The following is a 15,148-nucleotide window of genomic DNA, read 5'->3' as shown; positions in this document are numbered from 1 at the left end:
TGATAAATTATAATAAGTATTTTGTCAGATATATAATTAAATACTGTATAAGACACAAGATATATTGTATATCAAATTATGTAACATCATTAAATTGTTAAATTTATTGGAAGTGAAAAAGTAAAAAAAACAAAATATTTAAATATTGAGTAATACAAAATAATAATTTGGTGTATTCATTGTTTAATTTTAAATACATAGTACTGACATTTAACTATTTAAGTCTTATTTTATTTAAATTATTGAAAAAAATTCACATATTTAAAATTAAAATTGTGAATTTTATAAGCTATAGCACTATATGTACATAATAGTTATTATTCGTTTGAAAAATGTTTGGGTATATAATATTATACATAATATGTATATATATGTATATATATATATTGATGACTTATTTTATTTGTTTTTTTTTCAGGTTGCTATAAAAATGATTGATAAAAGGAAATTGGATGCAGTTAATCTGGAAAAGGTTCATCGTGAAGTAGATATTATGAAACAGCTGGACCATCCTCACATCATTAAACTATATCAAGTGGGTAAAATAAAATGGAAATCTATTTCTTAAAATAATGTGAGGTTCTCAAATAAATGTCCTTATTGTTTAAGATTCTGTGCGATGAATGAATTGATTTTACAATGATGTTTTTTGTGTATAAGTACACTATAAGTTGTCAATAAAATGCTTCAATTAAACATCGGTGGTGATTTTAGATAGCAAATTGGATTTAGTTTGTACTTTATAGAGGTCAAAATTAAGGTTAATATTTTATGCGAACAAAAACTTAAATGAAAAACCGCAATTTTTATACTAAATTAGATTTAGAATAAATTGATTTCTTTATTTTGTTATAATTTAAAAACAAATAGTCACAAAATCTTAAAATTTTCACAAAGTATTTATAATTTTCTAGATAATATGGTATAATTTTCAAAATATTTTTAAGTTTTCAATTTTTTTTTCAATTTTTTCTTTTTATAAATGTTAATAAAATAATTATAAATATGTGAAATACTTGAACAAAGTTCCTAATAAGTGGCTCATTTCCCAATTGAAAAATATCCAAAACTTATAGTTTCGATATTATTTTATAAGCATTCAAAATAACAAAATTCGTGAAAAAATCGAAAAATAAAAGTTAGGTATTTTGTAGTTGGAAGTTTATAACCTAACCTAATCTAATCCGTATAATAACTATTTCTGTATGAACGTTTTTTTTTTTGTATTTAAATAACGAATAACCGTAGATACTTGAAATCATAACAAAATGTTTATATGATAACATTTTCAGAATCTTTTAACTCATTTTGAGCTTCCTATTTATAGGTATGCCAATTCAATTCTTTTTAGTTATTTTTTTTTTATACACATTAATAAAATATTATTTAATGGTTCAAAATTCTTAAAAATGTAATATAAGATTCAATACAATTTTTTTTATACTTGTATAAGTATATTTAAAAATAAGAATTTTGATTTGTCAATATCATAAAAAAGTAACAACTATATTTTGTAGTTGGAAATTCATAAAAACTTTTCTTTTTTATCTAAGTTTTGAAAATTTAATACAAGATTCCTCATTACTCATTAGTAGTTTATACCTACTGAAACCATACAATCTAATATGTAAAGGCTATTTTTTCTTATATGTATTTTTTGTTCAAATTTTGACTAAATTAATTACTTAAAGATAAATAACGTTGTAACTTATTTTCTTATAATTTAAAAACATTTTTTGTGGGAACTTAAAATGTTTACGTATATTATATCATTATGAATTTTAATATACAAAGTTATATTTTTGATTCATTTTAAGATATTATATACTATATTATAAAAAAAAAAAATTGTATATTAATCTACCATAGACAATAGATATTTACAAAATAACTTTTTACGAAATAAACATAGACACTTAGTTATATTATAGGCTGACCGTTTTCGCTTGGAATCGTTTTCGTATATATTAATATAATAATATATCATTGAGTTCAAATTTAATACACCCATAATGAACTATTCGACAATTAAAGCACACCAGAGGTTAGGTTAGGTTAGTATATTATACAAAAGGTAATTAAAGTAGTAAATTAAAATAGTAATATTAAAAAAATAAAGTTTTTATAGAATAGTTTCGTTAAAGTAATAATAATAATAGTAATAATATTTATTTATTTTAAATTCTAAGATACCTATTTTAGGTATTCTACGGTATTTTCTTAAATTTTGACTGATATAAGTTGATATAATATATACCATATTGTATAAATATATATTACTATACAATAATTTAATATATACATCGTTTTTGGAAAAAATTATATCAACATACCGTAATACTAAAAGTAAATTAAATTACTTTAATATCTATACAAAAATATGTATACATAATAAAATATATTTAATGATATAGGTTAACAGACTGTTTTAGCTCAGAATCGTTTTTTGGATACACAATACACCTCAATATTATATCGCATTAAATTCAAATTTAATACTCCCATAACCAAGAGCTTCCCTAGGATTTTTTTAAGAGAAGGGAAAAATATTTAAATTTTTAAATTTTTGTTTTATTAAATATCTGATTAGTGATAAATTTATAAGTATTGTTTGTGACGTGTTTTCTCTCATAAAGGTAGGGAACATAAACATTTAATTATTAATTATGTGTAGATATAGACATATAGTTATAACTTAGTCTTACAGTATTAATTTTAATTAATACTGGGCAATTTTAAATTAACAAATTCATTTTTATTTAATAAATAAAATGTCACCATTGATTTGATAATTTTAGGTTATTAATAAAATTAAATGTTCCTAGCTTCTATACAATAAATAAAAAACTACCAAACCATTTTGAAAACGTATTTATTTTTTCTTAAAATCAAACATAACTGTAATATAATTTATTATATTAAACAATCTTGTTCAAAACGTATTATTAAAATATTATATATATCTGTACTCACACAATATAGTGTTTAAAAAATAACAATAACTTTTAATATTCAACCATACATATAAGATAACATACTATTAAATGAGATTAAAAAAAACATCATTAAGATCAAACTTCATAAAAGTACCTATTACTTCACACAACTTGGGGTCTTGGAAAAAAAATAATATAATATAAATAAATTATTAATAACAAATAATAATAAAACAATTATAAATAACAAATATTTATTTTTATGATTGGAATAATAGTTCCATTCTCTGTGATAGTAAACTGAACACATTTATAGTTTCTTTTATAAATTCAAATTTATGATATATTACAAACTTTTTATATACAGTTATCCTTATCATGCATAAACCATGAAGGCGATTATCATCAATAGTATTTTTTGTCCAAGTTTTTACTCTACGCAGTGTACTAAATGTTCTCTTTACTGAATAAAAAGAAACTGGTTAAGTTAATGCAATATTTAGAGCAGTATGAACCGTTAGATATAGATTTGCTTAATCTAAAATACTTATATAATTTATATTCTTAATGTTACTTTGACTTGTGTTTCTATTTTTCCACACATTATACCATAACATACACCCCTCAACTAAATTATCAATTTCATAATAATTATTTATTTTTTCTATCATGTTTTTAAATTCATCATGCTGCATTTTAAAATTGACCTAGAAAAAATCCAAGCAGGGGGAGTGGGAAATTGCCCCTATTTGCCCCCCGTAGACGCCCTGCCCATAACAGTGACTCACTTGATACTTAATGTATGGCAAAGAAATACCCAATTGTCTACCTTTTTAATTGTATAAACACTCGTATTCATTCTTTACCGCATGTATTCATATACAACTATACAAGTATGATTTTAATATTTAAAATATACGTAGGTAGTACATTTTCAAAAATAAAATATTTAAATAATATATTGTATAAATTAATGATTTTAAATCACATTAAGTGCTTGTTATTGATATCTTTTCAAAAAATTAATATATAAATTGTAGTTATTGAAATATTGTGATAATACATTTTAATAAAACTTTGAGTAATGATTACAATTTTAATTTACATTCTTGAGGTAATATATCTTATAGAAGGGGTCACCAATTAATATTTTTTAAGGGCCGCATTAGAAATCTGAACATTTTTCGTGAGCCATCAAAATTCTAAGTAAATAATATACATATATAATGTTGTCGTAGTATAATATGTTTATTCTTTGTCCGGATAAAATTTGTTCACGGGCCGCCATTCAGTGATCCCTGTCTTGTAGGTACTTATGAAAGTAAATATTATATATTATTTCAAATCAAACTGATTACTAAAATAAATAAAAAAAATTATAAATGTATTTCTTATAATACAGAAAAACACTGTATTATATACAAGTAGGTTGATTAAACCCATTACAACTGAAAAAAGGTATTTAGAGAAAATCACAATAACCGATTTTTTAATATAAGTAGAATGGATTGTTATAACTTTTTTAAAATTTCAGTTAAATATAAAATATTTGATGTTTAAATTATTTAACATTTTTTGTAATTCGGTTAATAAGCTATGAAATCATAACTTAGTTAAATATTTAAAATGCATAGATACAAATTAAAATTATTATTGCGTATTATATACTCGTATCATACATGTTATTCACAAATTATAAACTAATATTACTTATTTTTTTATGAAATTATGATGTTTATAACTAAGTAATAATCATCTATGTAATTATTTAAGTATTAGTTACCTATAGTAGTATAGTACCTATTTACAGATGATTATACATTTACGTAAAACGAAGTTGTCGGGGTAGTTAAATAATTAAGATAAATACAAAACTGTAAAGTGACTTATTATAATTAAAAGAAATATAAATTTAAATCGATATAATTTATGTTATAAATAGGTTATGGAATCGAAAGATATGATATATATTATTTCAGAATATGCCAGTCAAGGAGAAATATTTGGTAAGTAACTATAATTTTGACATTAGATTAGACAATTCACACAAATATGTTATACATTTTTTCAATGAATAATTTATTACTTTTTACAAGTTTTCAAATTTTAAGAATCATATGGATGAATATTTATAATTTTTTTTTAAAGTTTTCTGGAACATATAAGGATTTAAATTAATTTATTTAAGTATTTTATAACATATTATTAACAATAAATTATTTTAGTAATATCTTTTAACTCATAAATAACTTATTATTAATTTGATAAAAGTACAGACATTTTTACTTTTTAGTACTATTTTACTTAACTAGGTCATTTACTTCCTATGTCAATGATAGTAATAAAAAAGAAGGCATTTTACACATTGATAAACAACAGGTTAAATAACCTGGTGGTTAGATAACTACCCTGGTCAAATATGAGTAGGTATTGTATTTTTATTATGCTATGACTCAAGTATTCATTATAGTGATTTATAATTAGCATAATGTTTTCAAATAACACTAATTCAAATTTACACGATAAAACAAAGTCTTTATTGTTAATTGGTATTTGGAAAACAACCGTGAATTGCGAAAGCTTAAATAAAAACTATACGTTGTTATTGAACAAAACCTTGAATACTAAAAGGATTTATTTCTTATTATTTACTGTATCTACTCTATCATGGGATTCAAAACGATTGTTTGATATTATAATTATGCTATGATTTAATTATTGTTATATTATTTTAGTTGAAATGTAAATCCTGTTTAAAATGTTAATTTTGTATCATGGAAATATTAAAATGTACTTTCAAATCTTCTTGTACCTATAATGAATAACCCTATAGGTTAACGAGATTGAAAATATATGATATTCCCGGCGGCATTAATAGTTTTTTTGTGCTTAAAAATGTATTTCAAGTGTAATTCACGTACAATATTATAATAAAATTGTTGAAATTGCTACTCCTTTAACATTTATATGCACTTTGTGTCTTAACTGTTTGAAAATTTTAAATTTTAAGTTAAGCAATGACGCAATGTATCTATTGGATAGTATACAGTATACACATTTGTAATATTATGCTACTCAAGTATTGAGACAGTACGTATTAATACTTAACAACATGGTACATAATTATGTTTAGGTTTTAAATAAGGTTGAATAAAATTATAATATTAATTCTTAAAACTATTTATTTCACATAATATTTATTATATAGCTTTTAAATTCTAAATCATTAAAATACAAATCAGATAACTCTATTTATTCAAATATACACTCAACTTTCTATCATAATTTAATTAATATATTATATGCAAGTTATGAAGTATTTTCATCGTCTGAATAAAATAAGTATTAATAAAAGATAAAAAAAATTGATAGTACTTTTTTAAAGGTATTTTATGCATTTAAAATTAATAGAAATATATATCAAGTATATAATATCTTACCTGGTAAAAAAATATAAAATGTTTAGTATACCAAAAAACTATCAGAATCAATGATTTTGTGGCTTCAATCACATCAACATTATTTAAAAATAAATTGTTAAAGCTATTGCTAAGAAATTCGTTTATTGTGGTTTCCCGTGGATTCTAATGGAAAAGCTATATAACATACGCTTAAAAATATGGTATTATTTGTTCTATATATTACACAATATTGGAAAAATTCGTTATCGAAAAAACATAAAAGTCAACGGTTTATCGTGTAAACTAAAAAATAATAATAATAATAACAATTTTGATGCCGGGAAAGAAAATAACTTATTTTGCATAACGGATAAAAAAAAATATATATTTATGTATTCACCGCATCTTTAATACGCGTATTGTGCGTGTGTTGCATGGTTTAACGCATACACGTGGTGATCTTTTAATAGTGAACTACGTCCTTTTTCTTTAAATTTTATGTTTTTAAACAAATATTTTCACACGTTTTAGAGTAATCGCAAGGTCTCAAATCTAATTTTTTTTTTTTTTTTTAACCACGCTTCTAATGAGTTTTTATTTTTTAAATTATAATTTTTAATTACAACGGCTTTTTTTAGATAATAAATATTGAATTTATATATGATCATTTAAAGTCTATTGATGAGCTCGCAGTAGTGCTACACCAATTTCGGAGCGTGTAATCGCGCTTCGTACCACCCTACTTTTTGTTTTTTAGTATGGACCTATTCAACGATTTAAAAAAAAATCTACTGTTCAAACAAATATTAAAATTAAAATAATCGCTCTGTATAATATAATGTTATTACTTATTGAAATATATATATATTATAAATTGCATATCACGGTGAAAGTGTAAAATGCGCAGTCAGTGGTGGCAGTGACGAGGTGTAAGACGGGAGCTTTTGGTGCGGATACCGCAGGGGCTACAGCGGTGGTCGCGCATCGTCGTCGTCGGACATGGACGGTGGTGCGGGAGGGTTGGGCAGCAAGCCAGCCAGCGAGCGAACGAGCGATCGAGCGATCTAGCGACAATCGTACACACATACACACATACAACTTACGCGCGCAAGCGCCCTCCCGCCAGCCCGCCAGCCCGCTTATTTGTATAATAATATGAAACGGCAACTAAAGAGAGCGCATACTACGCGGAGAGCGACGTGTACTATAGAGAGCTTATATTGATCGCGTGCGAGCAGTGGCGACCGGCTTCAACGCACCGCCGCCGCCGGTTGCTCTGCACGCCCACGCCACCGCGGCACACAATAATGCGTCGACCCCGAAAGTGTAACGTACAACAGCCGTTGGTGTGTTGCGTTTTTCCCGTCCCGCGCACACACAGTGTTGTCGATGACGGCCGATGCGATACGAAATGCATTGCCGCGATTACGATGTATCTACATAAATATATATACGTATTACGTATACATGTATTTATAAAGTAAAACTGTCAGTATTTTAAATTTCGATACCTGATATCTGGAATTTGTTTACTATCTGTATCAAAGACGGTATTGCCGGTCGTATAAATGGTATATAACAAATATAATATAGTGTTTTCGGTGAACCTATAGAACAGTAAAGTTATTCAAACCTAGGAAAATGCTTGGTGTTTATTTTTATATTATTATGTTCGTAATATTATTGTTTTGAAAAAAAAATGTAGTGTTTAAATGTTTTTTAATACCGTTGTCCGTTGGAGAGGGGGTGAGAACTCTTACAAAAATAAAAAGGGCTTTGTATAAAAAAGGTTCTATAATCTTATACTGTTCTGGATCAGAGTTTCATAACCCTTTTGCAGACGTGGCGGTCAACCATATTGTATTTTACAAAGTATAGTACTACGGAACATTTATGTCCGTAAATGGTATAAATACTACACAAAAAAATAGATTTTCCGAATATAATATGGATTTGTACGCTACTTTATATCGATGATAGACTAGTGACTACATGAATTCGTTATTTTACCAATTACTTTAGCATGGAATACCATACAATAGTCGGTAACAACGGCAATTACCGATTTACAGTATATCGGTATTCTCAAATATCGAAAATATCGGATACTGATAATACCACCTGTCCTAAATAAATATTATATGAGTATATATTTTAAATAAATAATACTTATATAGATAACTTACAAATAAAAAATAGTATATTCTGCGTAAAAAAAAGTTATTGTTCATCACAAAAATAGTAAAATATTAAAATCACAACAAAATATTTTTTAACTCTACTAACTGATTGAAAAATATCACTAAAACTCTTTTTCTGTATAACCATTGATATTACCTATTATATTTAAAATAGCGTCTGTACCTAAGTATACATAAAAATATATACATTATACACTATATTCGATACCCCCGAAGACGTACGAGTTTTTAAGTAACATGATAGCATAATTTAATTACTTTTTGACTTTTGTCCAAACTAACATTAATCACTATACACTGTGAGTTATTCGATACATTAAACCTTATAAAACTACTAAAGTACTAAACAGTTTTTAATCAATAATTATATTAAACCTATATAATATAAAAAATTAATACTTATGCGGTATAAGTTATATACTCATTATTGCTTGCTTTCTTTATATGAACCTAATCACATAATATATCACTTGCAGATAAAGAAGGGAGAAGATTAATAATTAATATATAATATATACCTATTATATAATATTATTATGTACATACATTTTTCGAATTACGTACCCTTCTAAGATCTTCCCAATGGGAGCCAAGAAATAAAGAAATATTAAAATAAATAGAAAACATGTATTAACTTCGCTTATAATAAGCTGTTAAACACAGCCCAATCGAATGATGGTATAATGCTTCATGAGAATATATTATGTATATACCTATAAATAACAGCATTAGAAAAATTGTACATTCTTTCTTAACGTCGAAAGAATAAGAAATTTTTTTTTTTTTTGTGCACCGTTTATCGATTTTTTTTGACATAAGTTCAGCAGGTCAATATAGGAATGTTTTTGGCACTATAATACAGTAAGTAGGTGATAAAAATGGTGACACACCGCACCAATTAAATGGCCATGCTGTTCGATTGTATATATACATGCGAGCTTCTAAATATACCTATACAGATCGTTTTATATTCATCATCAACATTTATTTTTCTAATAGATACCAACATTTAAAATACGACTTTGGATATTACTTTTTTTTACATTTTTTTTATATTTTTGATTATTACTCTTTAATTAGAATTACACAACTTTCTATTATACTTCCATGTAGTAGTTTTGGTTTATTTAGACTCAAAATAATAAATTAAAAATATTTGTTTTTTAAAAAAACTGAGAAGTAGACAATTTATAGAGCTAATTTAGTTAAATATTTTAAAACATTACTAATTTTCATTAAGTATTCAAATAGTTACAAGAGGCAAAAGGCGAATAGATAAGAATACCAATAAAGTTGAACAAACACACGAGACAACCTGCAGTATTATATACTTCCTAGTGCCTAGGTTCATTTCATGTATTTTACTTAAAAATTTGTATACCTGCTTTAAACATTTTTGGAATATTAACTGAATGAAAAAAATGATAATAGTCGTCGATGAACAAGAAAACGTCCAGTATATATATAATTATCAATAGGTTCACTGTTAAAATTCATACATTATATAATAGGTACTTATTATTTTCATGCTTCTCGTTAATTGTTTCTAAAATGTGCATTATTAACAGTAGATATATTATACTGCGTATTAAGTCTTACATTTTTTAACTGAATGACAAACTCGTTAAATAAGTTTTAATCAGACACTTTTGTAAAAAAAAAATATATTTATGCTGCGCAACATAATATGTCTTTATATAGTTTGTTACCTACTTTAGGCCGTTTTGATCAATGTAGTTGGAAGCAAAAATAAAAATATAATACGTTATATAATTTTGAACTATAGAAATGATATAATATTCAAATTATTTTAAATAACCAACGATATTACAATAGTCAATTGTGTTCATAACTGCACTTTTCTATTTGTACATTCATATTCATACACTTCTTTTGTATGAGAGTAATCGTGAATAAAAAAATAATAATAATTCTATAACTGTTTTATAGAATGCAAAAACCATAACATTTTATTTTGTAATATTGTCTATAAAATCTATAAGTGAAACGACTGGAACGAGAGATCATCTTGTTTTATATAAAATATAAATATATGTTATTTAAAAAAGAAAAATTATTAGGTCAAAAAATGTTTAGTTTATTTGTTAATTAGGTCGTATTCAAGAGCAATAATTTCATGTCAGTATTGTTTGTTCTTATAATTTGTACTCAAAATGTATATACGTGTTGTTGAAAATTTAAATAAAAAAAAAAACCATGTTGATTTAACTAAAATTTAAAATTACAACTTTATTATTTTACTGAGTATTTATGTAATTAGTTTTAATGCAATACTATAATATAGTCATATATTATTCTTTAATAACTAAAGTTTATATAGATTATAGAAATATAGACTATAATATGAACTATTCAATACATTTGGAAAATCTCAACATATAATATTAGTTACGTATTCTTACATACAACTATACTTTAAAAGCTGTATAAATATTTAACTTTGGTATAATATCAAATATTGTAGTAAACCGAGTTACGTTCAGAAGTTATTATATTTGTCGTAATAATTTTTTATTGTTTTCTAATTTATTACCCCAGTACACAAACAACGTATAAAAAAAAAATTAAAATTAAATATAAAGGGAATAAGTAAATTCGTTATCTATTTAGTATTTATTTCTATTGATCGGGAATAATCTAGCTAAGTTCTAACCTTAATATTAATGACAAGTAGATGATAAAACTTTTTTATACTTTAGCTGTCAATCTCCTGTGGTCGCTCGTGGTCTCACGCTATACAAAACTATCAACTATAATACTACATTCACTTTGATAATCAAATGTAATATTCATATTTATTTATTTATGTACATGAATATATATACAATAGTATAGGTATCATACAATCACAATGAATAAATGTATTGTTTGTAAAACAGTAGTTACTACATCTGGTAATAAAAGTGCTATAAAATTTAATTCTAAAACTGCATTTTTTTATGTGAAAATATACTCGACGCTTAGTCTCTATAATGTATTTACTACGACATAGCTGTTATAACGTTGATTTTTTCATCATAAAATGTAAATAATAAAGAAGCTTATAAGTGAAATATATCAGCTAGATTAATAAGTGTTCTGTAATTTAAATATACCAGAATAACTTATATTACGTGATACTATACATGATACAATGGAACCGGTAGCTATCTTAACGATAAATATCAGGTCCGTATACAGGGGGGGGGGTAGTGGTTCAAACCCCCTAGACATTTTTAAAGTAGAAACAAACTAACTATAAACTTTTAAATTATTTTTAATTTAGGTATTATAAATATTTTAACCTCCCCTCCCGAAAATTGATCTTGAATACGTGCTTGCTAATTTATTTTATTAATAATATAATTAAAAAAATTCGGAATATATATAGCAATAGCATTCTACAAAGCTATGTTGTCTTCTTCGCGTAAGATTACTTACCTCGTCTCGATAAATCATTACAAACATATTAACGTAAATGTTATGAATTAAATATGGTTTTGTTATCACGTAAATATTTTTTTTATGCTATATGATGTATAAATGATGTATAACCTACTTAGTTTGATTTGAAAACAACATTTTCTAACTATCTTAATGTAATTTTTTCGTAATACTTAGTTAAAAAAACAACTGAACATATTTTGTTATTTCTTAATTCGATTACCATAGATTTGTACTTGTAGACTCTTAAAATAAGTTATAACCTAAAATATAAGTACTAGTCAGTATGGGTTCTATACTATTTTTAGTCATTTGATTATATTACTATTAAATTATTATGGATATTTAATATTAGGTAATTTTTACACGTATTCAAATAGTTAATAGAAATATAATATTTTCATAGTTTTATTATATCTCAATTTGAAATTAATTAAATTAATTAAATTTAATCTGCAGTACATAATATATTTGTATTTGTATAGATTACATTGCCAAGTACGGTCGAATGACTGAAGCAGCTGCAAGAAAAAAGTTTTGGCAAATACTATCGGCAGTTGAGTATTGTCACAACAGGCACGTTGTACACAGAGACTTAAAAGTAAGAAATTGTTTGATAAAAAAAACCCTAATTTTTAGAATAAAATTGATAATACATTTTTGTATAGGCGGAAAATTTGCTACTTGATGCTAATATGAATATAAAAATCGCTGACTTTGGATTTAGTAATTATTTTACACCTGGCGAACAATTGGCTACTTGGTGTGGATCACCTCCTTACGCTGCTCCTGAAGTTTTCGAAGGCAAAAAATATTATGGTCCCGAGATTGATGTTTGGGTAAATGTTTCGAATTATTATTTTTATACATTAGACGTGGATAGTAAAATATTCATGGTGCATATTTTAATCAAATATGGATTATAATAACACTTTTATTATTGTTAATACTGCAGTAATAATAATTATAGGTACAACTAATTTTATTTATATCAGATTAATGATTATCATCCTTTTATTTTAAAGCTATTGTTTTTGTTATATATTTTGTAATTTTATTTTTGTTAAAAATTATTTTTCAGAGTATGGGAGTAGTTTTGTACGTACTGGTTTGTGGAGCACTGCCATTCGACGGAAGCACGCTGCATTCGCTCAGAGATAGAGTTTTATCTGGACGATTTCGTATACCATACTTTATGAGCACTGGTAAGTTATATACAATGTATCTAATAATACGTCATACTTAATATCTTGTAATTTTTTCCGGAAAAATCTTTGGTTTTTTTTTTATTTTGATTCGTTAAGATTCGTTTATGATTACAAAGTACAATCGTGGCTTAAGTGCGTGACGAAAATTTGAACTGGCACTGTTGAGTTAAGCATGATTTAAAAAATTCATGAGTAAGAAATCAATGGCGCAAATATAATAAATATCATCAAAATTGACCCAAAAACACTGTACATAACATTTATATAATTTTCCACAGTTATTTTTCAAATAGCTGTATAACGTTACTTATTTTCAGTTTTATCGTTTGAAATATATTTTTTTGTGTCTACCCATTAAATACAAATTGTAGATATATAAATTGACTCCCATATTTAATATCGTTACTTGTTAGTTATTAATTCTCATTAGGTAAACCCTAATAGATATTGTAGGTACTATTATAGTACCTACATTATAGTGTATGTATCTATTAATTCATTTATAATTTAATTCCTATAATCATATAGGAGCAAATAGTATAAAGTATCTGGCTAAAATGTCTTTAATAGTTTTACTTTAATATAAAATTATTGAGTTTTACTTTATATAATATTTAGACGTAAAATTACTTATACCTAAGTCGTAATTCTAGGTAAATAGTAAATATGTACACTGTACTCGTCATTTAAGTTAAAACATCACTACTTTGCCCTAATTTTAGGGACATCCCGAATGCATTCCGTTTTTAATTTTTACCTTTTTCATAGCCTGAGCGCGTCCACAGTCTTACTGACAAATTATATTAAATAGCTTGAATACATTCATGGTCTGCAGCTTTAAGTGTCAATAATAATATTAAGGTAAGCTAATTAGCTAAAAATCTTTAAGATACAAGTCCGACAATTGCTACGATAGTTCAAATTTAAAACTAATTTTTACAATAACGACTGTGGCATTGTACGGAAACTACATTTTATTATTCAACGGGAGGTAATAACTAAGGTTTAATTCGGCTCATTTACGGTCAACAAGTGTGAGTGAAGTATATAGTTTCATTATAGGCAATTCATATTTTTAATTTCTAAAAAATAATATGATTGGTATGTATAACATAAATGGTTAACAAGATACTAAAATAAATAAAACATTTTTCTAATTAGAAAAAAACAAAAACAATTAGTGACACGCCTAACATTTTAATAATGAGTTTAAGCCAAAATAATTAAATAAATATGCACTATGGTTCTTGGTAACTATAAATGATCTGGGATGCACTCGGGCTACGTAAAATATATGCATTTTTTTGGGGGTGTACTCAGTTGATACCGTATTCCATATGATGCATTCGGAACATTAAATAAGAATCATTTGGGACGCACTCGGGGAACTTACTAATAAAAAAGTATCATTGATAGTAATTTGTTTTTATTTTTCTATTACCTACACTTATAACCTTTTGTATCTATACATTTACAAAGAATACATTTTTTTTAGCATGGTTAATACTTAATACTAAATTTAATTGATAGTTATTAATTTTGTTACACATATAAATTGATAAGACAGTATGAAAACTATTATAAAAATATATTCAAGTGTGAATAAAAACAACCACTATACATAATATATATACACGAGTTTAGAGTCAACAAAAATCACACTAAGCTCCCTATAAATATTTGTTTATTTGCTCTTATATATTAGTATTGTATATGTATATGTATATAATAACAGAGATGATATATCATAAATGCTGTATAGTGTTTACGGAGGATCGTTGGTTAAACCCACATTTTTGTTTACAGTTCTTGAAAGTTTTTTCTATTCACGAAATTTATCCGAATCAAAATCCTCATCTGTTGAACATTTTCATAGGTAGTACTAGTACAAGTGTGTTGAATTTTTTTTTTAAAAGATTTAAATAATTAAATTATAATGTATGCGACGTGATAAATTG

General features: G+C 25.1%; 1 protein-coding gene across 2 annotated transcripts in view; it reads left to right on the top strand.

Moving 5' to 3' along the window:
* LOC132923307 (serine/threonine-protein kinase SIK2-like) overlaps window positions 1-15,148 on the top strand; it is a 32,307-nt gene that overhangs the window by 7,880 nt on the left and 9,279 nt on the right. The window contains exons 2-6 of one of the 2 annotated variants that reach the window (XM_060987208.1): window positions 419-535; window positions 4,879-4,942; window positions 12,468-12,583; window positions 12,651-12,821; window positions 13,064-13,187. In XM_060987208.1, coding sequence (XP_060843191.1) covers window positions 419-535; window positions 4,879-4,942; window positions 12,468-12,583; window positions 12,651-12,821; window positions 13,064-13,187 — 592 coding nt within the window. Of the gene's footprint in view, window positions 1-416; window positions 536-4,878; window positions 4,943-12,467; window positions 12,584-12,650; window positions 12,822-13,063; window positions 13,188-15,148 lie in introns of those variants that run through there. The other variant, XM_060987209.1, reaches the window with a different exon arrangement.

The sequence above is a fragment of the Rhopalosiphum padi genome, chromosome 2 (genome assembly GCF_020882245.1).
Source record: "Rhopalosiphum padi isolate XX-2018 chromosome 2, ASM2088224v1, whole genome shotgun sequence".
NCBI classification, from domain to species: Eukaryota; Metazoa; Arthropoda; class Insecta; order Hemiptera; family Aphididae; genus Rhopalosiphum; species Rhopalosiphum padi.
The sequence above is the reverse complement of the archived record's forward strand: the minus strand, read 5'-3'. Positions and strand labels throughout refer to the sequence as shown.